Consider the following 27,173-nt stretch of genomic DNA (forward strand, 5'->3'; position numbering starts at 1 on the left):
TTTGCTTAAACGATAGCTCCTTTTAGGGGGAGTCCAACTATCTGTCCGTCTGTCTATATGCATCTGTTTGCACATACACGAACAAACATATGCCTAGGGCAAGAATCTGCAAATCAACAACTTCTCTGGGTCCCTCCTTTTACTAAACTGTGTCTTGATTTTGTTGTACTATGTTGCACCTGCTGTTGAATTCTTTTTTTTATTTTTGCATTCTGAATTTTTTGAGTGTAAATTTTAAAGTAGTTCTGAAGACCTGCTCTTGATTTGATAAGTTCCTTATTTTCCTTATGTTCAGCTTATACTTCATGTTGCTATTTCTTAGTTAATTATTGTATTGTGCCATTCAGTGTCTCTGCCTACTGTGTTCTTTGCACTTCTGATGTTATTTGATGTCTTTTTTTTTTTGTATTATCAGTGCTGCTTTGTTCTTTTACTTTTTTGTAAAGGCTATAATTTATCAATTGGCAGTATAACAAATGTCCTAAATAGGCCATAGTGGCGTAACAAGCTGGCAACAGTCCCTAGGTACCATCGACAAAGAGAGAAAGTGGTAGAAAAGAAGTGGGGAGAGGGGTAGTAGCAGAAAAGAACTGGTTGGGAGTTCCTGGGTTCTGCTAACAGGGAGAGTGTGTATCTGTGGAAAGAAGGAGCTGGCAGGAGACTTGGGGTCCTGCCAGCAAAGAATAGACTGGTTTCAGAGAAGGGGTAGGTGATGGGCAGAGGAAGAGAAGTGATGGGTGAACCATAATGAAAGGGGTGAGTTTAGAGGAGGAATGGAGAAAAGGGGGCGTTTTGTAAGAACGGAGGAGAAGGAAGGGAAAGAGTGAAAAAGGGATGGCAGGGAAGAGGAAAATGGTGCAAGGGGGAAGGAGGGGAGGAAAGTGCATGGGTGAATGGAACAAAGACTCTAAAATAGAGTGGTGAAGGCTATAGAGATGGAATAGTGCAAAAAGGTGGGAGGGAGAAAAATTAAGTACAGGAAGGTATGGAAAAGTTGAAGTGAGAGAAATTTAAATGTCCGGGGTACCACATACAGATGTCAATATACCCTGCCAAGATGCGCACACCCCAGCACACCACCAGCATGTGCACATCCTGAAATCCCCACAAGTAGGCAGCTAAACTCTCCCTGTGAAAATAAATATGCATAAACCACTTTGGTTGTACCACAGAAAGACGCTGTATCAAAAATCTAATAAACGTGAACATAAACACATTATACCATTGATTCACAGATAAATATGCACCTCACATATAACATCAGTCACTATGCGTACTGGTGGGAATTTTATAAATGGCATCCAAAGTTAGGCACTGGGATAATGTGCACTAAACTGGTATTCTGCAAAGGGCATTCTGCGTTAACCGTCCTTCATAGAATACTAGTTTATTTATTCGTTGCATTTGTGCCCCACATTTTCCCAGCTATTTGCAGGCTCAATGTGGCTTACATAGTACCGTCAAAGTTGTATACAAAGTTGTATAGTGATCGTATGAGGTATAAGTGGAGGGTCGGAGTGGATGAAGATTGAGTGATGTCCTGTTCGATCATAGTCATGCTGTGTTGGTAGGTGAAGAGGGTTACGTGGGGTCATTGGGGTAGGCCTTTTTGAAGAGGAGGTTTTTTAGTGATTTCCTGAAGTTCAAGTGGTCGTGGATTGTTTTAGCAGCTTTTGGGAGCCCATTCCATAGTTTTGCGCTTATGTAGGAGAAGCCGGCTGCGTAAGTTGTTTTGTATTTCAGTCCTTTGCAATTTGGGTAGTGTAGGTTTAGGTAGGATCTTGACGATCTGACTTTGTTTCTTATTGGTAAGTCTATAAGGTCTGTCATGTATCCTGGGACTACGCCATACATGATTTTGTGGACTAAGGTGCAGATTTTGAAGATGATCTGTTTTTTGATTGGGAGCCAATGCAACTTTTCTCGGAGGGGTTTGGCACTTTCGAAGCGTGTTTTGCTGAATATCAGCCTGGCTGCTGTATTTTGGGCGGTCTGGAGTTTTTTATGAGCTGTTCTTTGCAGCCCGTGTAGATTCCGTTGCAATAATCTGCATGGCTTAGGACCATTGATTTTATTAGGTATCGAAAAGTTGCTCTTTGGAAGAAAGGTTTTAATCGTTTGAGCTTCCACATTGAATAGAACATTTTCTTTGTTACAGAGTTTACTTGGCTCTCGAGGGTAAGGTTGCACTCGAGTGTGACACCGAGTATTTTCAAACTGTCCGAGGTAGGGAGGGTATGTCCTGTAGTATTTATGGTTGTGGGTTTGTATTTGTTATATGGAGAGGAGAGGATGAGGCAATGTGTTTTTCTGTGTTCAGTTTCAGTTGGAATGGGTTTGCCCAGGAGTCCATGATGATCAGACTATCGTTGATTTTGTTGGTTATTTCTGTCAGATCATGTCTGAAGGGGATGTATATTGTAACATCATCTGCGTAAATGAATGGGTTAAGACCTCGGTTGGATAAGGACTGTGCCAGTGGAATCATCATCATGATGACTGCTACTCAGAGTTGCAGTCATCTACCGCCCCCCTGATAAATCCCTCCCTTCCTTCCTTACCGACTTCGATGCCTGGCTCTCCGTTTTTCTTGAGACCTCATCCCCATCCCTTATTCTTGGTGACTTCAACATTCACACTGATAACCCACCCGACTCATATGTTTCTCAGTTCCTCACTCTTACCTCCTCCTCCAACCTCCAACTGAGCCCCACCACCCCTACTCACAAATCTGGCCACTGTCTTGATCTTGTCCTCTCTTCTACTTGCTCACCCTCCAATTTCTACGTTTCAGCTCTTCCTATCTCTGACCATCACCTAATCACATTCACACTTCAGCACCCTCCCCCTTAATCTCGCCCAACACTAACTACTACGTCCAGAAATCTCCAGGCTGTTGACCCCCCACCTTATCCTCTAGTATCTCTGATCTCCTCTCTTCCATCATGTCCTCCAAATCTGTTGACATAGCTGTCTCCACTTACAATGCCACTCTCTCCTGTGCTCTAGACACCCTTGCACCGTCCATCTCCCGTCCCACAAGGCGTACCAATCCCCAGCCCTGGCTGACCCCTTGCACCCGTTACCTTCGCTCCTGCGCCCGTTTGGCTGAACGCCTCTGGAGGAAATCTCGCGCCCATACTGACTTCATTCACTTCAAATTCATGCTATCCTTCTTCCAATCCTCCCTATTCCTCGCTAAACAGGACTATTACACCCAACTGACTAATTCCCTCAGCTGTAACCCACGTTGTCTCTTCACCACCCTCAACTCCCTCCTCAAAGTGCCCTCCGCTTCCACCCCCCCCCCCCCCCCCACTCTCTCCTCAATCTCTGGCCGACTACGTCCGAGACAAGGTCCAGAAGATCAACCTCAAATTCACCACCAAACCTTCTCCTCCTCTTCATCCTATAACCCACTCTCTCAACCAACCTACCCAGGCCTCCTTCTCCTCTTTTCCTGCTATCACCGAAGAGGAAACCGCCCATCTCCTCTCCATCTCGAAATCCATCACCTGTTCCTCAGACCCCATCCCCACCAACCTACTTATCACCATCACTCCTACTATCACCCCCACCATCTGTCATATCCTCAACCTTCTCTCTCCACTGCAACTGTCCCGGACACCTTCAAGCATGCTGTGGTCACACCACTCCTCAAAAAACCATCACTTGACCCTACCTGTCCCTCCAACTACCGCCCCATTTCCCTCCTACCCTTCCTCTCCAAGATACTTGAACGTTCCATCCACAGCCGCTGCATTGATTTTCTCTCCACTCATGCCATCCTCAATCCGCTTCAATCCGGCTTTCGCCCCCTACACTCGACAGAAACGGCACTATCTAAGGTCTGCAATGACCTGTTCCTCACCAAATCCAAAGGTCACTACTCCATCCTCATCCTCCTCGACCTATCCGCCGCTTTTGACACTGTCAATCACAACCTACTTCTTGACACACTGTCCTCCTTTGGGTTCCAGGGCTCTGTCCTCTCCTGGTTCTCCTCTTATCTCTCCCATCGTACCTTCAGAGTACACTCTCATGGTTCGTCCTCCTCCCCTATCCCGCTCTCTGTTGGAGTTCCTCAGGGATCTGTCCTTGGGCCCCTTCTTTTTTCAATCTACACCTCTTCCTTAGGCTCCCTGATCTCTTCTCATGGTTTCCACTATCATCTTTATGCTGATGACACCCAGCTTTATCTCTCCACACCAGAAATCACTGCGGAAACCCAGGCCAAGGTATCGGCCTGCTTATCCGACATTGCTGCCTGGATGTCCAACCGCCACCTGAAACTGAACATGGCCAAGACTGAACTTATTGTTTTCCCGCCCAAACCCACTTCTCCTCTCCCTTCACTCTCTATCTCAGTTGATAACACCCTCATCGTCCCCGTCTCATCTGCCCGCAACCTCGGTGTCATCTTCGACTCCTCCCTCTCCTTCTCTGCGCATATCCAGGAGATAGCCAAGACCTGTCGCTTCTTCCTCTATAACATTAGCAAAATTCACCCCTTCCTCTCCAAGCACACCACCCGAACTCTCATCCACTCTCTCATTACCTCTCGCCTTGACTACTGCAACCTACTCCTCACCGGCCTCCCACTTAGCCATCTATCCCCCCTTCAGTCCATTCAGAACTCTGCCGCACGTCTTATCTTCTGCCTTAACCGATATACTCATATCACCCCTCTCCTCAAGTCACTTCACTGGCTTCCGATCAGATACCGAATACAGTTCAAGCTTCTCCTTCTCACCTACAAATGCACTCGATCTGCAGCCCCTCCTTACCTCTCTACCCTCATCTTCCCTTATGTCCCTACCCATAACCTCCGCTCTGAAGACAAATCCCTCCTTTCAGTACCCTTCTCCACCACCGCCAACTCTAGGCTTCGCCCTTTCTGCCTCGCCTCTCCCCATGCTTGGAACAAACTCCCTGAGCCCATACGCCGGGCCCCCTCCCTACCCATCTTCAAATCATTGCTCAAAGCCCACCTCTTCAATGTCACCTTCGGCACCTAATCACTACATCTCTTCTCAGGAAATCTCATCTACCCCAACTTGACATTTCGTCCTTTAGATTGTAAGCTCTTCTGAGCAGGGACCGTCCTTATTCGTTAATTTGTACAGCGCTGCGTAACCCTAGTAGCGCTCTAGAAATGTTAAGTAGTAGTAGTAGGATCATAGGCGCCTCATTTACACGTGCTGAAATCTGATGTAAATGCTGGTGCGGGATCATAGGCGCCTCATTTACACCTACTGAAACGTGATGTAAATGCTGGTGCGGGATCATAGGCGCCTCATTTACACCTGCTGAAACCTGATGTAAATGCTGATGCACAACTAATGGGCAGTTGAGCACATAAATGTCCCTATTCTATAACCCAATTTCTAGGAAGCCCCCTAACCCACCCATGCTCCTTCCATGGCCAAAACTCCCTTTTGAGTTGCATGTTATAAAATTTAAGCACACATTTTACACAATAAGGCGCAGAGCAGAACACGTGTGTAAACCTAAGTTTGTGCCAATTAACACCAATTAGTGGCTCATTAACTGGTTTGAGTGCAGATATGTGATCCGCATCCAAATTTTGGCAGCCTGTATAGAATCCAGGCACTATACCTACCCACCCAGACACCCACTTTCACATTCTGATGCACTTTACCATGACTGTTTTAGCCATTTCTACACTACACCACGCCCCCACCCCAAGATATGCCTTAGTCTGCAAATGAAAGAAAGGGGAAGTGTGCCATTGTATTATACTGTAAGTGTACAGTTTTCATCTTGAAGCTTAAAGTTTTAGTTAGTTTTTCAATAGCGTATGTGCATTTTCATATTTGTTTTGTTTTGGTTGTAGACTGTTAACACCAAAATTAAGCAATTTGGAGATACTGCTCTGAAGAGATAAAAAGAAATGGTGTTGGTTTGATCTTTCAGTGACTGATGCATAAATGTTCTCATTCTTTCAGAAATATAGTTGATTTCTGTGTCTTAAACATTGGTACATAAAGAACCATTTCATCATAAAAATTTCTACTGTTCATAGATGGTGAAATGCAGTTATCTCGGCCGTTCTATAATTATCGCCTAATACAGAACTACTATGCAGGTCGCCGACAAAAGCTAGAGCGCTTGTCAAGGTAAGACGTTCCTTAAGTCTTGGAGGGCAATTTTCAAAGGTGTGTGTGTATGTGTATATATATATATATATATATATATATATATATATATATATATATAGTTTGTTTTTGTTTTTTTTAATTGCCCAAAATAAAGAACTTTTTGTCTTTATAAAAGTTTGTGCTTAAGTGTACTTGGCAGGTGTATTCACACAAATTGCAGATGCAAATTTGTGTGCTTACTTTTCCTAAGTCACTTTGAAAATCAATGCAAAATGTGAAGATAAAAGTACCCACAGATGATTTTTAGGTGCATTATTTGAAAATTGACACTTTTCTTTAGTACTTGCAATATAATTTGTATGTTTAATTTTTTGCTTGGGTAAGATAAAAACATCTCCATTTTTTTTTTTTTTTTAAATCTCCATGTGTTCCCCACCCCACATTAAAAAAAAAATGTACTTGGTCCCATATTACAATAAATTAATAAGGAAATACTTAGAGGTCTTGTTACTAAGGTTCATTAAAAAGTGGCCATTAGTATCGGCACAAGGCTTTTCTGGTTGCTGAGGCCACTTTTATCGCAGCTGCAAAATGACAGCATTTCCTATTTCTCCCATTAATAGCTACACACTAATTTCCCAATTAGCGCATGGCCATTAGTACAGAAGCCCTTACTGACACCTATTTACTAGGCGATAAGGGCTCCCACGCTAACCGTGCTCTAATCGGTTAAAGTGTGATGATGCAGCTGCACTACTCTCTACTTCCCAACATCCCTCCCCCCATGCTAAAAAAAATATTTTCTATATCTTAGTGCTTGGGTAGTGCGCACCAAACACAAAACTACATGGGACGCCTGAGCGCAACCCGTGGTAGTTGATTTTTAACCTGCAATAAGCGTGCATTAGTGCTTACAGCAGCTTAGTAAAAGGGCCCCTTAGAGAGAGGTGTGGATTGGCCTTCTAGTAGAGACACACACAGGATCTCTAAGGGAGAGGAAGGGATGGTAGAGCTTAATAGTTGGTAAGGATGGGCACACTGAATAGGCCATATTGTCTGTATCTGCCGTTATTTTCCATGTTTCTATGAGAGAAATAGATAAAAGCATATGGAAAAAAAAATAGTGAACCACAGTAAGCAAAACAATATGCTTTTCTGTTTTTAGGTTATTCTTTTACTTAGAGCTCGAGACAGTACAACTGTAAACAGTTTTAAAAGAAAGGGCCATGAAATAAGTAATTTAAAGATATAAATGGTTATTTTTATAATAAAAAAAAATTTCAACCAACATAAAATCATAAATGTGTTAACCCACCCTGACCATGTTTTGTCTACATGCCTGCTATTGGGATAAAAGTCTCAAACTTGGCTATGTTGGATTTTTGTTAACACACTTTTTATTTATTTTCTCATTTGAAATAATCTTTTTATAAACATTTTTGTATATTTGTATTTTTATGTGTTGGTTTTATATGGTTCTCACTCTTCTTTTTTTTTTTTTTTTTTTTTGCCGTGAATTGCCTCTCCATTTTTTCCTAACTGTAAACCAACTACAATAAACATAAGTAATAAATTTTAAAAAATACAATGTGCATACTATAAATGGTGAATAATAAATGCATTAACCCATCTGCTTATTCCCTGCTAAACCCCTTCAAAAATATGGCAGGAAAAGGAAGATAATATCAAGTGGGGTGTAAAACATAGAGATGAATATTTTCAATAATTGCTACAAAATAGGTAATCTAGTAGTGACTTAGTTATGGTGCTGAGTAATAGAGATGTGCATTTTTATTTTATGCATAAACATTTTTATTAAGCTTTTCAAAAATATAAAACAGCTGATCAAAATACACAATGTCCATGTCTATAACTTAAAAGCCCCCCTACCCTTTCTCTCCCTCTTTCATACACTCTCCCAATTCCCATCTTCTCATCACTAAGCTTCAGGAGCGGAGGTCTTAACTCTTACACCGCATTTTTGTTTTATTTGTATTTGATTTAATTTAGACCACGCTATATAGTCCGTTCTAAACATTTGAATGCATGTTGTTTTGTTTTAATGTATACTAAAATGAAATAGTGCATGTGGTTTCTTTTTGAGCATGTTTAAACTAAATAGCATACACTAAAATGTAATGGAAGCAAATGAAATTAAAAAAACACAAATATTTTTGCGTACATACTGTATTCAGTTGTTTTAGAATCTAGATTTCTGAAAGGTATATGGTCAAATATTATATGTACAAAAGTATCGGAAACAAAATCTACAACCCAGAATCCAATGTAGAAGCAAAATGCAGCAGCAGATTGGATGAAGAAATAGTCTAAAGATGAATTTATTAGATATCTACAACACGTTGAGGATAAAAAAAAAAACCCACCATGTTTCACCCTTACTACAGGCTGTGTCAGGGCAATTAAAAACGCCCAAACAAATCAAATCGCAAATTAAATAATAGGCACACTATATAAAATGCTTATAAAATTGGGAGGCATCCTTCTGACTTCCTCGCTCCTGAGGCAATACGAGGAGCAAGGGGGTGACTCAAGCAGCAGATTTCTTCGGCTGGCACAGCTTTAGCTACCGCACCAGGCATTAAACAGGTACTGTAGCTTTGGAGGGGCCTTCACTCATTCTGTCATGTTGCTCCCCCCCCCCCCTAATGCCTTCACCCATTCTCTGTCATGTTGCCCCCCTCCGTTCCTTCACATATTCTCTCTCATGTTGCCTCCCCGTGCCTTCACCGTTTTCTTTCTCTGTCTCTCTCAAATGTGGCATTCCCACTGCAGCTCCTTGTGACTCTGGGCAAGTCACTTAACCCTCCATTGCCCCAGGTACAAATAAATACCTGTATATACTATGTAAACCGCTTTGAATGTAGTTGCAAAAACCACAGAAAGGCGGTATATCAAGTCCTGTTTCCCTTTCCTTTTCCGTTTTCTCTCTAACAGAGTGGACACCCGGGAGGGAGTGGAAAACATGGAAAAGGATCTGAGGAAGCTAGAAGAATGGTCTAAGATTTGGCAATTAAAATTCAATGCGAAGAAATGCAAAGTAACATAACATAGTAGATGACGGCAGAGTGATGCACTTAGGGAATAGAAATCCACGGGAGACGTATGTGTTAGGCGGTGAGAGTTGATAGCTACGGATGGGGAGAGGGATCTTGGGGTGATAGTATCTGAGGATTTGAAGGCGACGAAACAGTGTGACAAGGCGGTGGCCATAGCTAGAAGGTTGTTAGGCTGTATAGAGAGAGGTGGGACCAGCAGAAGAAAGGGGGTGTTGATGCCCCTGTATAAGTCGTTGGTGAGGCCACACCTGGAGTATTGTGTTCAGTTTTGGAGGCCGTAACTTGCTAAGGGTGTAAAAAGAATTGAAGTGGTACAAAGAAAAGCTACGAGAATGGTATGGGATTTGCGTTATAAGACGTATGAGGAGAGACTTGCTGACCTAAACATGTATACTCTGGAGGAAAGGAGAAACGGGTGATATGATACAGACATTCAAATATTTGAAAGGTATTAATCTGCAAACGAACCTTTTCCGGAGATGCGAAGGCGGTAGAACGAGAGGACATGAAATGAGATTGAAGGGGGGCAGGCTCAAGAAAAATGTCAGGAAGTATTTTTTCACGGAGAGAGTAGTGGATGCTTTGAATGCCCTCCCGCGGGAGGTGGTGGAAATGAAAACGGTAACGGAATTCAAACATGCATGGGATAAACATAAAGGAATCCTGTTCAGAAGGAATGGATCCTCAGGAGCTTAACTGAGATTGGGTGGCAGAGATGGTGGTGGGAGGCGGGGATAGTGCTGGGCAGATTTTTACGGTCTGTGCCAGAGCCGGTGGTAGGAGACGGGGCTGGTGGTTGGGAGGCGGGGATAGTGCTGGGCAGACTTATACGGTCTGTGCCAGAGCCGGTGGTGGGAGGCGGGGATAGTGCTGGGCAGACTTATACGGTTTGTGCCAGAGTCAGTGGTGGGAGGCGGGGCTGGTAGTTGGGAGGCGGGGATAGTGCTGGGCAGACTTATGCGGTCTGTGCCAGAGCCGGTGGTGGGAGGCGGGACTGGTGGTTGGGAGGCGGGGATAGTGCTTGGCAGACTTATACAGTCTGTGCCAGAGCCGGTGGTGGGAGGCGGGGATAGTGCTGGGCAGACTTATAAGGTCTGTGCCCTGAAGAGGACAGGTACAAATCAAGGTATACGCAAAAAGTAGCACATATGAGTTTATCTTGTTGGGCAGACTGGATGGACCGTGCAGGTCTTTTTGTGCTGTCATCTACTGTGTTACTATTCCCCCACCCATGCGCATTCTCCCTTGCTCGCCTGCCCATCCACTATCTCTCCAGGACTACCAACGGCTCTCCCTTTCTAGTTTACCTTGTCTTGCAGTAAGTCTTTGCTCTGTAGCGGTAGTGTATAGAAATGCTGCCTTGGCCTGCACCAAGCCTTTCCTTTATCCCATCCAGCCCCCTTCTGGAAACAGGAAGTTGCACCACAAGGGGTCAGGATGGGTTAGAAGGAAAGGCCTGGTGCAGGCCGAGGCAGCGTTTCTACCTCCTTGGTAGATCTTTTTGCCACTCAGACCAATCACAAAGTCCCTCAATTCTGTTCCAGGCTTCAGGCCCACGGCAGACTAGCGTCAGATGCCTTCCTCCTTCATTGGGGGGAGGGCCTCCTGTATGCGTATCCTCCCGTACCTTTGGTGGGGAAGACTTTACTGAAACTCAAGCGAGATTGCGGAACCATGATTTTGATTGCGCCTTTCTGGCCCTGTCAGATTTGATTCCCTCTTCTTCTGAAGCTGTCCTCTGAAGAACCGTGGAGATTGGAGTGTTTTCCAACCCTCATCACTCAGAACGAGGGGGCGCTTCTGCATCCCAACTTCCAGTCCCTGGCTCTCACGGCCTGGATGTTGAGAGCGTAGACTTTGCCTCCTTGGGTCTTTCAGAGGGTGTCTCCCGAATCTTACTTCCAGAAAAGATTCAACTAAAAAGAGTTATTTCTTTTTATGGAGGAGGTTTACCGTTTGGTGTGATAGCAAGGCCCTAGATCCTCATTCTTGTCCTACACAGACCCAACTTGAGTACCTTCTACACTTGTCTGAGTCTGGTCTCAAGACCAACTCTGTAAGGGTTCATCTTAGTGCGATTAGTGCATACCATTACCATGTGGAAGGTAAGTCGATCTCAGGGCAGCATTTAGTTGTTTGCTTCATGAGAGGTTTGCTTTTGTCAAAGCCCCCCATCAAACCTCCTACAGTGTCATAGGATCTCAATGTCGTTCTCACCCAGCTGATGAAACCTCCTTTTGAGCCACTGGATTCCTGCCATCTGAAGTACTTGACCTGGAAGGTCATTTTCTTGGTGGCAGTTACTTCAGCTCGCACAGTCAGTGAGCTTCAAGCATTGGTAGCTCATGCTCCTTATACCAAGTTTCATCATAACAGAGTAGTCCTCTGCACTCACACTAAGTTCTTGCCGAAGGTGGTGTCGGAGTTCCAGCTGAACCAGTCAATTGTGTTGCCAACATTCTTTCCTTGTCCTCATACCCGCCCTGCTGAACGTCAACTGCATACATTAGACTGCAAGAGAGCGTTGGCCTTCTATCTGGAGCAGACACAGCCCCACAGACAGGCCGCCCAAATGTTTGTTTCTTTTGATCCCAACAAGATGGGAGTGGCTGTAGGGAAACACATCATATCCAATTGGCTAGCAGATTGCATTTCCTTCACTTATGCCCAGGCTGGGCTGACTCTTGAGGGTCATGTCACGGCTCATAATGTTCGAGCCATGGCTGCGTCAGTGGCCCACTTGAAGTCAGCCACTATTGAGGAGATTTGCAAAGCTGCGACGTGGTCATCTGTCCACACATGCACATCTAATTACTGCCTACAGCAGGATACCCGATGCTACAGTCGGTTTGGGCAGTCGGTGCTGCAGAATCTCCTCCCCCCTAGGCCCATTTTTATTCTGTTCCAGGCTGCACTCTCAGTTAGTTGAATAAGTGTATGTCAATCTCAGTTATGTCCTTGCCGTTGCGAGGCCCAGTTGACCAATGTTTGTTGTTTTGAGTGAGCCTGGGGGCTAAGGATACCCCATCAGTGAGAACAAGCAGCCTGCTTGTTCTCGGAGAAAGCGAAAGCTACATACCTGTAGAAGGTATTCTCCGAGGATAGCAGGCTGATTGTTCTCACAATCCCGTCCACCTCCCCTTAGGAATTGTGTCTTCCCTTTCTTTGCTTTTTACTGGACTGAGGAGCATGCTCATGTTCCGGCGGGAAGACGGTTGCGCATACACGATGCGCACGGGAGCGCAAGGCTAGCAAATTCTTTGTTGCTAGGAAGAATTCCGGCTCTGGGGCTGCCGTCGACATCACCCATCAGTGAGAACAATCAGCCTGCTGTCCTCGGAGAATACCTTCTACAGGTATGTAGCTTTCGCTTTATTTGCTTTTTAAATTGTGTGTGTGGTCTTGGATGTTTTTCTTATATCACTTAAAATCTTATAAATATGATAAGCGTATGATTTTGACTTAAAAGCAGTGGTTCTCATCCAGTGTTTCACGAACAGCTGGGAGTTGTCACCAAAAATTTGACAGTATGCTTTTGCTTTTCTTAACAACTGTGTGCTGCAGGATGGGGAGAATTGAGAACCAGGAAGACAGGTACTTGAAATCTCCATAACTAGTCCCTATTTCTCTTACCAGTCCCAGATGAAAATGTTGCAGCTCACCCCTCTCTTACACCCTGGCAGTCTCTCCACCATTATATCTGTATTTCCTTTACATCATTGTTAGGGACAGATAAATGAGGTTTTTTTTCCCCCTTTTTTCAAATGCAAATTGTGTTTAGTGTGTCATGCATGTGCATATTGTCTCTCAGGTGTGTCCAGTGCTTTTTTTGCAGAAAAAAAGGTGCCGGTACTCATTATGGGCAGGGTCACCCCATATGACTCCACCCCTATTATAGCCAAACCCACATTAACCACACCCCTTGTACCAGCCATAGCGCATATAAACAGACATCATTGAAAATATTATACTGGTATAGGAGAAAAAAATAAAGTGATTTGTTTTCATTATAAATAATTTCTGTAAGCTGTTACAGCTCCAGTATACTCAGTGCAAAATAAGACAGCAGATGTAAATTCTCAAATTGGACATATTCAAAACACTAAAATGAAAATAAAATGATTTTTTTTTCTACCTTTGTTGTCTGGCGACTTTGTTTTTCTGTCCATATTGGTCCCAGTCTCTGATTCTGCTGCTCTCTATCTGTTCTCTCAACTCCGCTTCCAGAGCTTCCTTTCCATGTATTTCTTTACTTTCCTCCTTTCTTCTTCATTTCTTGCCCTCCATCCATAAGTAAAAGCTGGGTCCTCCTCCATGGAATTGACTGGAGGAGGTATAACGAGGATCCAACTTTTGCCTATTTTCCCCATCCATGTGCAGTTTTTCTTCCTTTTCCCTCATCTCCATTCATGTCCAGCATTTCTCCTCTCTCTTTCCTCCCCTGTATCCATCCAAGCAATAATTCTCTCTCCCCTCTCCTCCATCCAAATCCAGCATTTCTCCTCTGCCCGCTGTCCTCCCCTGCCATCCATCTCCCCCCCTCTCTCACCCCAAGGGTCCAGCAAGTATTCTTCACTCTTCCCTCACTTCTGTTGTCTCCTCTTTGCAGGGTCAGCACTTCTCCCTCTTCCTTCTTTCCCCGCATGTCCTGGCATCTCTCTCTTTCTTGTCCTTCCAATCCCCACCCCCAAAGTCCAGCACCTCTTTCCCTCTCTGTGGCCCTTCTCTTCCTCATTCCCCTCACCTCACTGAATCTCTTTCTTTTGTACCTAACCTCCCTATCCAGCACTTCTCCGCTTCTTTGCACCCATCGATGCAGCACCTCTGTCCCTCATTGACCTTATTCAGCAACTCTGGCCCTCTCTACCCCTCCTGATGCAGCACTTCACTCTCTCCTTGCCCCTCCATGCAGTACCTGTCTTCCTCATTGCTCCCTTCAATGCAGCATCTCTCTCCTTCTTTGACTCCCCTTGCAGCAACTCTCTCCTTCCTTACCACCCCCCCCCCCCCCCCCCCAATGCAGCACTTCTCTCCCTCCCTCCAACCTCCCCCCATGCAATACCTAATCTGAGATAATAGCCTTCCTGTTGGCAGATCCGGTACCAAAGTACTTCATCTTCTGCAAGAAATTTCCAAGTTTTGCTTACCTGAGCACACCTTCCCAGCTCTACCCTATCCAGATACTGGAATATTCATAGTGCCAACTCATGCAGCTGGATGTCAAAGGAAGGCAGAAGGGAATCTCATTTATTTCATTGAAGTCGCTGATGAGTTGCTCCACCAAACTGCTGGAGCCTGACCTCGGAGCTGCCTCTTTCCCAGCCGGGGTGCCTTGACCCTTTGTCCACGACGGGCTGCTAGCCCCAGCCCATCCTTCCTGTTCCGCCGCGGCTCTCTTTCGCTGCAGGTGTCCGCGCTGCTCCCCTGACCTTCCCCCACCGGCCCAGGTGCTCAGCTCGGTCCGCCATTGCCTGCGGAACTCCTCCAGGGGGAGAGGGCCCTCTCCGGCCATCACCACCGTGTCAGGCGCGGGAGGGGGGAACACGCCCGGATAGCCACTCAGGGAAGGCGCCAACGCCAAGGTTACTCACAAGCCATAACAACGGCCCACTTTCCAGTACCTAGCTGGCTGCCTGTCTCCTAAGCAGTGTTAACACGTCAGCAGGGACAGGCTGCTTCAGCCAATCCCAGGGGCCTTCCTTCAGCGTGTTCCGCCCCTGAGGGCTGAAGGAAGGCCCCTGGGATTGGCTGAAGCAGCCTATTCCTGCTGACATATTAACACTGCTTAAAAAAAAATTAAGCGCGGGTTCGACTTCGCGCGAAGTAAAAGAAGGAGGGGGTGGGTGGGAAGAGGAGGAGAAACAGAGCGAGAGAAAGAGAAGAAAATGCCCAAAAGCCACAAAGAGGACGCCGTCGACACTGCCAGGTGGGGGACCAGAGCCCAAAATTAAAAAAATAAAAATAACCGGCTCTTGCGAGCCAGCTCCAGCTCTCCAGTGGACCTCACAAAAAAGGTGCCGGTACGCCGTACCAGCGCGTACCGGCACAAAAAAAGCACTGGGTGTGTCATAACAGAAGAAACGTTGAGAACTGCCGATTTAAAGTATTCCAAAACCGTTTTTTGTGATGTTTTTAATGCTTTACAATGAATTTGACATCAAGATGCTCCAAACTGGATATAGTCCATGAATAAGTACATAAGTAATGCCACACTGGGAAAAGACCAAGTGGTCCATCGAGCCCAGCATCCTGTCCACGACAGCGGCCAATCCAGGCCAAGGGCACATGGCAAGCTTCCCAAACGTACAAACATTCTATACATGTTATTCCTGGAACAGGAAGATGCCTTCTACGGGATACAATAAAGATCAAAAGCAAAGTAGATGGAGACACAACTCTCAGGCAGGGAGAATTCAAGTTGAAATTCTTTATTAAATTCCAAAGCTGATGACTCAACACGGGCCAGTGTTTCGATGGAAAACCGCCTGCATGAGAGGTCACAGGACTTGAAGAGATCACTGGTCTCTTCTATGATATCTATAAGGGTATGTTCCTCTTAATAAGCCACACAGTCAAGCCTTTGGTGGGGGAGGAGGATGGCCTGGAGACAGGTGGACAGGGAAGTCCTTGTGTGCATGGATAGAAAAAAAACAGAAGAAACAGAGAAAAATGAAGGCAGATAAAGATCCATTTCATCTACTATCCCTTCCTCTCCCTTATAGGTCCTATGTACTTGTCTCAAGCTTTCTTGAATTCAGTTAGTTTTCTTCTCCACTGGGAGGCCTTTCCATGAATTCACCACCCTTTCTGTGAAGTATTTCCTCAGGTTACTTTTGAGTCTATCCCTTTTCATCTTCATTCTATGCCCCCTCATTCCAAAGCTTTTTTTTTTTTTCAGCTGAAAGAAACTTGCCTCCTGTGCATTTATGCCATTTAGGTATTTAAATGTCTACCATATCTCCCCTCTCCCACCTCTCTTCCAAAGTATACATATTGAGATCTTTAAGTCTCTCCCCATACGCTTTGTCAAAGACCACTTACTATTTTAGTAGCTGCTCTCTGGACCAACTCCATCCTGCTTATCTTTTTGAAGATGCAGTCTCCAGAATTGTACACAGTATTCTAAATGAGGTCTCACCAGAGTCTTATGCAGGGGTATCATCACATTCTTTTTCCTACTCTCCCTATGCACCCAAGCATCCTTCTAGCTTTCGGTAAGCCCGGATTCTCTTAACACCAGCTGCGCAGCTGTGAATATCATCCCCTGGACATGCGAGTGTCCTGCTGATGCAGGCCCAAAGTGGAGAGAACACAGCGGTGTTTGATGTTGGGGAGCAACTGGGATACTGACTAAAAGTACATCATCTTTAACCACTGAAAGCTTGGGTCAGTCATCACTAGAATTAATACAATTTCTATTTGAACTTCTAAGCCCTAAGCAATATACTCTGGAAAGCATATGGGTGGCAATTCAAGAACTGGGTCGGGCATTAAGCCCTCAGGTAAATACTTTAACTTTTACTTTAACTTTGAAAGTTCAACATCAAGAATATCAAATAAAGGAACTTTAAAACGTTCTGTGGAGGAGTGCAAGACCAATGTATCAGTGACTCAAAATGTAGATGCAGTATTGATTAAAGATGATACAATTTTGAAAGCAAAGGTGGAAGCTCTGGAAAATGAAGCCAGACTGCTGTTCCACTTTCTAAGAAACCCCTGCAGATCTGGGTATCATAGTTGTCTTTGAGGGCATGAGTTTAGCCACTCATAGACCTCAATTGACTCAATTTTTCCTGTAGAAGTGTGACAGACATTGGTGGTCTTTGATGAGGAGTTAGGAAAAGTCCAGGAGAAGCTGAATTGCCACCTGGCACTGGCTGCATCAAGACAGATCCTGAGTAATTTACCAATCCTGGAGACATGGCATTATCTGAAAACTAAGGGTGCTGGTACCGGCCACTCTGATGTCAGTCTTCAAAGCATCAGGGCAGGAGGCCTCAGATTTATCTGTTTATATGCCCCAACAAACCAGAGGAGTTATTATGGAGGTCTTGTCTGTTAGTTAAATGTATATTCAGACTCCAACAAAATATTTTTCTGAATCACGTAGTCCCAAGGTAATGCTTATGAATCTGAGGAGTCAACAGGTCTCCCCTTGAAGCCCCTCTTCATGAGGAACAGAAAATCTGTTTGCTGGAGAATCTCTCCTTTACTGATTTTTGGCAGGGAGATGGCAGAGACCATTAGATTGAAATTTAAGACAGTAGAACCCAGGGCACAAATGCTGAATATTCTCCAACTTCTTGCTGCCATCCTCCCCTCCCTAATGAAAGATATGATGAGAGGTTCAAAAGAAAATGTGGGAGACCTTTACCTGTATAAAGATGACTCGATGGGTAGCATCCAGAAGGCTCTTTAGTTTGGAAAACAAGTGCCACACCAGTCAGTAGACAAATCTGCTCCCAAGAAGGGCTAGCAGAAGAGAATTCTCTCCTCCATACCCCCGAGAGAGATGTGCCGTGCACCATCTTAGAAGTAAGGTTTACTGTAATGCTACGTGCACTTGCTATTTAGCTTCTTCATTAGCTAATACATGCAAAGAATTCTGGAAAAGATAGAAGATCTGGGGGGGGGGGGGGGTTGTCTCCTTAGAGAAACAGGATGCCCTTGGACAAAGAAGAGGAGAGAAAACACATGATCAGCTCTTCCTGTTTTGTTTGAGATAGCAGTAAGTTTCTGCCATGGGTATTGCCAGTAGGATTTCATGACTATAGGACACAAATCCTAGATATGATGTGCAGGAAAAGCTTCAGAGACGAGGTCGATGTTCACAATTTCAGAACCTCTCTGTAGCCACTTCTGACCAACCTTACTCTTATAGGATTTGCTTGAGTGAGACATTGATGAAGTTATTCTCCACCCCTTTGATTCTATCAGCACCAGCAGCGGCCTCAGTCTCAGCCCTGCCAGAGTATCCAAAATCCACAGTCAGTTCCCTAGCCAAAACATAGGGTGGGGTTTTGACTGGCTGTAGGCAGACATAGCTACTAGCATTTGTTTTTTTCTGTTCCAGAGAATCTTACTGTAGGTAGGAGACTAAGGATTTATATAAACCATTGGCACAGTATGGAATGGTTTTAAACTGCACCTATTAGAAACCCTGCCAAATTGTTTATTGAGAATATGGTCAAACCGTAAGCATCACATGGTGTGGTGAATATCTGATGCAGTGGGGGGGAGGGTTCAAGCTGTGTCTGCTCCAGGACTCTTACTACCTGCCTGTATTTGCAGAATCTATGCAATAAGAGTCAGATAAGAAATTCCAATCTCCCTGATTCCAAGGTCCTCTGAGGTCTTATAAGGAGAAAGAGGATTAAGATTATTAATAGCAAAACACACTGATCCAGGCTCTTTCCTGATTTACAGTTGTTGCTGACAAATCACTTCCAGTTAAGTGTGCCAGTTCTGCACCCTTTTAAAAGAAAAACAGAATTGTGGGGGATGTTGCATCTCTGATCCCTATAATAGTTTGTTTATTTGTTACATTTGTATCCCACATTTTCTCACCTATTTGCAGGCTCAGTGTGGCTTACATAGTACCGTAGAGGCTGTTGCCAATTCGGTTGGTAACAGATACAAAGTTATATTGTGATCAGATGAGGTTGGTTTGGATCAGGTATCAAGGGGTCGAAAGAGGTGAAGATTATAAATTGTCCAGTACGATCATTAGTTATGTTTTGTCGCTGGGTGCTGGGATTTTATGTTGGATCGTTGGGATAGGCTTTTTGAATAGGTGAGTCTTGAGTGATTTTCTGAAGTTTAAGTGGTCATGGATTGTTCTGTGGATGGAAAGGAAATTCTCAGAGGACAAGCAGGATGAAAGATCCACACTGACTGTGGTTATCCAACAGAGCCCTGTGTGGGAACTCCCCAGCAACTTCTGGATGCATTTGAGGGCAGCGAACTGTGCTTAAGTGTGACTGTCTGCCCACCCACCACTTTTATACAGGACCAAGTCAGTCCTTCCTTTTCCATGGAGAAGAGCACTCTCCATGATACCCAGAAAAGAAGTACTGATGTGAAACCAGAGGCAATGAATGTAACACAATCCAAGAGACATCCACAAAACAATGACAGATTGGTGCAAAGCAGAACTGGTAGGAGACTCCATTATCAGAGTCTTTAACTTAGGAACACAGTTCAAAGAACCCAACCTAGTGAAGTGCCTTCCAGGATCCTCATCTACCAGAAGTACAGAACATGGTCCAAGAGGAGAGTAAGGATTCTAATACTGATGTTATAATCCACCTGGAGACAAATGACCTGGCCAACAATAACAAGCTCAGAGCACAGAGAGTGTTCCAGAAGCTTGGGGAGGGACTGAAGTCTTTGGTTCGACTGCAGCGTTTTCTGAAGTTATTCCTACATGCAGGCATATTCCAGAAGGCCTCATCCTCTTCTGTGGCTGAAGCAAATGTGTACCAGAAGATGCATGTAGTGCAGGTACATGAGCCTTGCATTTCTTTGTCAAACATTACAAGCTGGAAGTGTGATTGGAAGAAGATTCTACCTATGGGCCTGGTGTCCTGAGAGCAGTCTTGGCTTCCTCCCACCCAAGTTAAAGGCTTGGATATGTCACATGTAGCCTTGTCTCAGGACTGATCTAGCAAGATTTAAAAAAAAAAAAAAAAAAAAAAGAGAGAGAGAGAAATTATTTCTTACCTGCTAATCTTCTTTCTTTGAATCCTACCAGACCAGTACCTTCCAGGGTAGTCTATGGTTGCTGTGAAATTTCTGCACTTTTCACAGTTTACTTCAGTTTGTGTACTTATGGAGCTGCTATCTTTGGTGAGAGACCAGAGAAGAAAGAAGAATCTTTATCTTTGGTGTTCCTAAGGGGACTGCTAAGTTCCAAGAGATCTGAGGGAAGTGACAAGTGTCTCTGTTTAGATTTCTCCTCATCCTGCTATATGATCACTGGAAAGAAGTGTGTTCTGTGTCGGTCTTCTGGGAGGGTAGTGCATATACAGCTGCCTTGACCAGTCTAGCAAGATTCAAAAAAAGAAAATTAGCAGGTAAAATTTTTTTTGCTAAGTGCCCATGTGGCTTAATATCTGAAAAAAAGGAAGGTGCTCTGAAAAGGGCAAACATTTTATGTCATGTAACAGGAAGCCATGTATTAAAGCACAATAGAGGAATGGTGTTGGCATGATCTGCTCCATTGTGAGGCATACGAGAGATGTTGTTATCTTCAGTTCTGTTAATAAGTTTCCCAGCATTAGGGAATTCTCTTCAGTGTTACATGTATAACATTTCTTATCCAGCTTGGTAAACTAACTTATCTGTCTGGTTAGCCAGCTGCCTTGAATTTGAAACAGAAGTCTCTGAGGAAAAAAGTATAGTTTGAATAACCCAGAAGAGTTTTTTATCATAATTTTTTAAACTTATTTTCGTATTATTACAGGGGGAAATGGAACTCTGATTGCCTGATGATTGATGGAATGCTTTCACAATTAGGAGATGAAGTGGAGAAGCTGTGGAGCAGAGATGAAGGTGGCACAGGGAAATATCCTCCTGCTACCCTACATGTGAGACTTCCCCCTCCCCCCACCCCATCCCCTTCTGAAGTTGTGCTGTATATTTTTTTGCAGTGGAACACTACAGACATTACTGTACAGCAGCTTCACTATAATGTAGTGATGACAGAAAGGATTCATAACAATGGAGTTTTGCTGCTTATTTTTACATTATGTAGTAAAATTTAATGCATTTGATATGCATGCTATTTTTTTAAGGAATTGAGCTGTTGTGATGTAGTTTGGGGTTATTGGCTTAAGGACGTCAGGGTGTTTTTAAAAATTATAAATAGATTTAAAGTATGGGGGTTGAGGATAGGCAAGAATGTTGCCTTTGTGGGGGAAAAATTTATTTTTTTTATTGGGCAATGTGTAATTTATTTTATATTTAGAAATATTTATGTGCTGCCTTTCAATTTAATATTAAAGCAGCTTACAGTATGAACTCAAATCATGTAAATTTTGCTTCCCTACTACCTCAGCATGCCATTCCTCTTAAGACATATTTGCTTATATGTCAGTTGACATGGTTTGCTTATTTTGATTTTGTTGCAGGGACAATAAAAATTGGGACAGGATGTGAGGTGTTTGTTCAGTGAAATCAGCCAGGAAAAGGAGGACAAAATACCTTGTCCTGACAAAAATGAGCTGAGGTCCCCCCCCCCCCCCCCCCCCACCACCACTCCTAACTTGGGATTATGTTTGGCTGTTTTCAAAGGTCATCTTGTTGGGGTATTTTTTTTTTTGGGGGGGGGGGGGGGGGTGGATGAATATATTCTCAGCTACATTTCAGAGAGTCCGAATGGTGATTTGAGTTCCAAGACTGTGTATGCAATATACTTGTTTAGTAAGGCTTGTGTGGATCAGGTGTATAATCCAAAATTGAATTTTTGTCATTTTTGTTTACAGGCTCTTCTTGATCTTTATCTATTACAGAATGTTGAAGAAAGTAGTAAACATGCTATTGTATCCTTTCATCCTTTGTTGATGTCAACTATTGAAAGAGAATCTTTAAACTGCAAGGGAAGCTAACTGAATTGATGATTTTGAGGCTGTTCTCTGAAGCTCTAACATATCATTAACTAAATATTTTAATTAAGGTAGAGTTGAGAATTGGAATTGTTACTGTATCAGTGGAAGATAAGTGAACTCATATATACTACTACTACTACAAATCATTTCTATAGCGCTACCAGTTGTACGCAGCGCTTCACAGTTATGGGCCCTTCAGGTAATAGTGGGTCTCACAAATAGAACATTACTCCAGTTTTACAGGCTTTACCTTGGCTTCTTATTATATGGCATGTGGAGGAGTAGCATAATGGTTAATACAGTGAACTGAGATCCTGGGGAACTGAGTTTGATTCCCACTGCAGCTCCTTGTGACACTGGGCAAGCCACCTAACTCTCCATTGCCCCAGGTACAAAAAACACCTTACATTGTGAGCCCCCAAGGGACAGGGAAAGTACCTGTAGAGCGCTGCATACATCTAGTAGTGTTATAGAAATTAGTGGTTGTAGCAGTTTCAGGTATTGGTTTTGGTTTATAATGCTTTAAACAATGGTGTATCTTCTGTATATGCCTCATGCTTGAAAATTTTATCGACCAACTTAAGATCACAGGTTAAATGTTTGTCAGATGTCCCACCAATTCTGTTTAGAAGAGGATTGCTCTCAGATGTTTCTAAGTGCAGGACTTACCCTATGGAATAGCCTTCTGCTAGAACTAAGACAGGTTACTCCATTTTTATTATTTAGGAAACAGTTAAAGACCTGCTTATTTAAGCAAGCTTTTTCATATATCTGAGATGGTGTAGCCTCTTTGATTTACTACTACTACTACAAATCATTTCTACAGCGCTACCAGTCGTACGCAGCGCTTCACAATTGAACATGAAGAAAAGACAGTCCCTGCTTAAAAGAGCTTACAATCTAATTCAGGACAGACAGGACAAACAAGGGATAAGGATAGGACAGACTTCTTATGCTTTAGAGATTTTATATTTGGAATGCTGTTGTTTTGTTTTAATATTTTGTATATATAAATTATAATCCGCTTAGATTTTACAGATAATACAGGATAGAAATGTTAAAATAAAACGTAAAAAAAAGCACTTACACGCCAGCATCGGTTCTTAGCCCTCACAGCCTGGATGTTACAAGGGTAATTGATTTCCTTGAAGCTAACTGAAAACATGCCTCAGATAAACCTCTAGGAAAAGTTCCACTAGGATAGTACTATGGTTTTAAGTGGAAGAGATTTGCCATAAGATGTGGTGTTAAAATCCTAGACACTTTTCTTTTTTTTTATTTGTTAAACTTTTTATTGATATTCCAACATAATATTACACTCGTAAACAATATTTCTATACATAGCTCATCTGCAACATTCAAGCTTTAACATTCTTTTATTTTTCCCCCTCCCCCCATTAGCTCACCTAATCGTAACCATTCCTCCGCATTGGGTTTATATTTTCCCTTTCGCCTATCAGTCATTTTTTCCATTCCCATCAAGAAATACAGTTTATTTTCCCAATCTTGTCTCGTGGGGCCTGTTCTTTGTTTCCATTTCAGTGCTATTGTTGTTTTGGCTGCTGCTAGGCACATACGCTTTATTCGAGTTTGCCATGCCTTCCCTCCCTTATTCCCGTTGCCCAACAGACACCATTTGGGATCACAAGTGAATTGAACCCCTATTGCTTGAGTAATTAATCCTGTAACCATTTCCCAAAACTCTTGTATAATGGAGCATTTCCACCAAATGTGATAGTATGTTCCTTTCCCTCCTTCACAGCGCCAGCATTTATCTGATGCATTAGGGAACATTGCTTTTAATCTGTCTGGTGTATAATACCAGCGACTCATGACTTTATAAGCATTTTCCTTCACCAGTACACAGATAGATGCTTTTTTAACCTCTATACACATTTTCTTCCATTCTCCCCTATTGAATTCTTGTTCAAGATCTTGCTCCCAAGCTTTCATATAGGGTAGTTTTTCAAAGGTAGTGCCCCTAATATGTTCGTATAATTTAGAGATCCCTTTTCCTCCCCCATATAGTGTCCCCCATAGGTTTTCAAACTTTTCATTATCTATCCAGTTGCCCTTATTCCATTTTGCTGTCACCATATAGTTTCTAACTTGAAGATATGCATAGATTTCTGTCTCAGGAAGATCATATTCCTTACTAATCTCTTCAAAGTTTTTAAGTTTGCCCTCTCTTGTAAACTCACGAAACCTAATCAAACCTTCATCATACCATGAGGCAATTATCTTGTTTTCCTGCCCCCCAGGGAACCCCGGTTCTTGTGTGAGCCAAGCGTATGTGGATCTATTATGTGGTCCCCTAAGTTTCTTTTTGAGCTTACCCCATAATATTAACAAGTGTGAAACGAAGGGATTCAATGTTAGTGTTTTATACGTATGTTCAGGGATAGACCCCCAGAGTAGTGCATCCAGCCTACCTTCCTGTACAAATATCTGTTCTAACTGGGTAACCGGAGAAAGGTCAACTCTGCTCCAGACCTCAATTTGCCGCAGTTGGGCTGCCCAGTAATACCAAGTAATATTAGGGATTCCTCTGCCCCCTAGTTCTACTGATCTCCACATTATTTTCCTTGATAATCTGGCTGGATGTCCTGCCCAAATGAACTCCCCTATTTCCGCCTGTAATTTCTGTAATTCCCCTTTAGGGACAGCTATTGGCAGTGTTTGAAATAGGAATAACAGTCGAGGAAGAATATTCATCTTGACCACCGCTATACGACCCCACCATGACAACAATCCTCCCTTCCACTTTTGCAAATCCCTTCTAATAGCTGCTATAAGCGGTGTGTAATTCAGTAGGTATAATGTGTTTAGATCCCGGGGTACATTTATGCCCAAATAGCGAAAATTTCTGCCTGTCCAGCGAAAACCATGTCTCTTCCCCAGTTGTTCTATTTCCTGATCAGCGACAGTTATTCCCATGAGTTCAGATTTATCAAAGTTTACGCGAAAACCTGATAATGTCCCAAAAAGATTTAATTCCTTTATTAGCACCGGCAATGTCGTAAGTGGTTTTCCAATGTAAAACAGCAGATCATCCGCAAATAATGCTATTTTATGCTCTTTTCCTCCCATTCGGACCCCCTGCGCTTCCTTCAATGCTCTTACTCGTTGGGCCAATGGTTCAATAGATATTGCAAATAACAGCGGGGATAGGGGGCATCCCTGTCTGGTCCCCCTCTGTATGTTCACTGGGTCTGACCACCCCCCATTCACTTTAATCCTTGCCCTTGGTTGGTCATATAGCCTTTTCACCCAACCTACAAAAGTGTTGCCAAATCCCATTCCTAACATTACCTCCCATAAGTAATTCCATTCGACCCTATCAAACGCCTTTTCGGCGTCTATTGTTAATAGAGTCATAGAGTCTCCCCTCTTTTGTGCCCCCCAAATTAAGTTAAGGGTCCTTCTAATGTTGTCTGCCACTTGCCTGTGTTTAATGAAGCCCGATTGGTCCTCGTGTATAAGAGATGGCAATATCCCACTCAGCCTATTTGCCATTATTTTGGCCAGGATTTTAACATCTACATTCAGCAGGGATATCGTTCTAAACGACCCACATAAAGTTGGATCTCTTCCAGGTTTCAACAAAACCGATATCCCTGCCTCCTGCATGCTGGTCGGGAATCCTTTCCCCTCAAAGCTAGCATTACCCAGCCTCACCAAGAGGGGTCCCAGTTCTTGTTGGAAGATTTTATAATATTTAGCAGTATAGCCATCTAGCCCTGGTGATTTCCCACCCTTTAGGCCTCTGATAACTCCTAACACTTCCTCTAATGTTATTGCTGCTTCCATCTCTCCTCTCTGTTGTACCGACACCTTTTGTAATCCAAGTCCCTGTATATAATCCCTGATGTTTTCTACAGATTCTGTTGATTCCCTTTTATATAGCTTTTTATAGAAATCCATAAATTGTGTCCTGATTTCCTCATCTTGATGGTAAATCACATCTTTTGGGCCCTTAATTTTAGTGATCGTGTTCTTAACTCTTCTATCACGCAAACCTCTAGCTAAGATTTTTCCAGCTTTATTGCTGAACTCAAAAAATTTCTGCTGCATTAATTGTCTATGGAATTCAATGGTTTTCATCTGAATCATATGCAGTTCCGCTCTCCATTTTTTAAGTTCTACTAATTGTTGGGGTCTCCCCTCTCTTTGATGTATAGCTTCCATTCTCGCTAGTTGCCTCCGAATTTCTACCTCCCTCTCTGCCCTCTGTTTCTTCCTGTGAGCCCCCTTTTTAATTAAGACCCCCCTCACTACTGCTTTTAAAGCATCCCACATTGTCCCATCCGTTACCTCCCCCGTATCATTTAGTTCCAGGTACTCTTTAATGGTGTTCCTAATTTCTTGGCAATCAGATTCTCCATCTAATAAAGTTTCATTGAGTCTCCAGATTTGCCCTGATCTTTGCTTACCCAACCCCTTTAATGTGATCCATACTGCTGCATGATCAGAGGCATGTATACTCTCGATCTCTGCCTCCTTTATATCTCCCCATATGTTCCGGCTACCCCAAATTGCATCTATTCTGGCATATGTCCCCTGTACATGGGCATAGTGTGTGTACTGGCGCTGTCCTGGGTGTTGTAAACGCCATATGTCTATTACGTCTAATTCGCGCATCAGTCTAAGAAATTGGCGCCCATTATACCCCTCTCCCCCATCCGTCCTGCCAGAGTGGTCCATGGTCCCCGCCGCATGGTTGAAGTCTCCCCCCAGCATTACCACTCCTTCTACAAAGGGAATCAGTTCTGCCCGAGTGGTATCAAAGTATCTCCCTTGTCCCTTGTTTGGTGCATACATGTTTATTAATGTGATATTGCGATTGTTGACCTTCCCCCTGACTGCAAGGCAGCGACCTTCTCTGTCCTTATACACAGCCTCTTTAACAAACTGCAAATGTTCTTGCACATAAATCACTAAACCACCCGTCTTATTTCCCCTAGTATCAGCCAATGTAAACCCCTCCCCAGCCCTTTGTTCATAATAAGTGCTTCACCCTTCCTAATGTGGGTTTCCTGCAACATTATTATATCACAGTTCAATCTACGCAGTTCTCTGAAAATTATACTTCTCTTACCCGGGTTGTTTAATCCATTTACATTCCATGACCCAATATGTAGTCCTGTATCGCTCAGCCCTCCCCTGTTCCCCCCCCCTCCCCCCCCCCCCCCCCCCCAATCTCCCCATCAACTGGCATCCGCTCTTTCGTGCCAGTATTCCCCTTAAGGAAGCACGTCACCCTCTGAGCTTGACTGCCCGATCTCCTAATCATATATGCATTCCCTCCCTAATTTATTTTGCTTTCCCCCTTCCCTTCTATTAGAACTTGTATAAGCATTTACCCC

At 43.6% G+C, this 27,173-nt stretch overlaps 1 protein-coding gene across 1 annotated transcript in view; it reads left to right on the forward strand.

The window, feature by feature from the left end:
* The window catches only part of AHCTF1 (AT-hook containing transcription factor 1), a 553,711-nt gene that overhangs the window by 280,151 nt on the left and 246,387 nt on the right, over positions 1–27,173 (forward strand). Inside the window, 3 exon segments of the mRNA XM_030195951.1 lie at positions 6,047–6,140; positions 20,664–20,787; positions 21,685–21,741. Of these exon segments, the coding sequence (XP_030051811.1) occupies positions 6,047–6,140; positions 20,664–20,787; positions 21,685–21,741 (275 nt within the window).

The sequence above is a fragment of the Microcaecilia unicolor genome, chromosome 3 (assembly GCF_901765095.1).
Source record: "Microcaecilia unicolor chromosome 3, aMicUni1.1, whole genome shotgun sequence".
In the NCBI taxonomy this organism is placed as follows: Eukaryota; Metazoa; Chordata; class Amphibia; order Gymnophiona; family Siphonopidae; genus Microcaecilia; species Microcaecilia unicolor.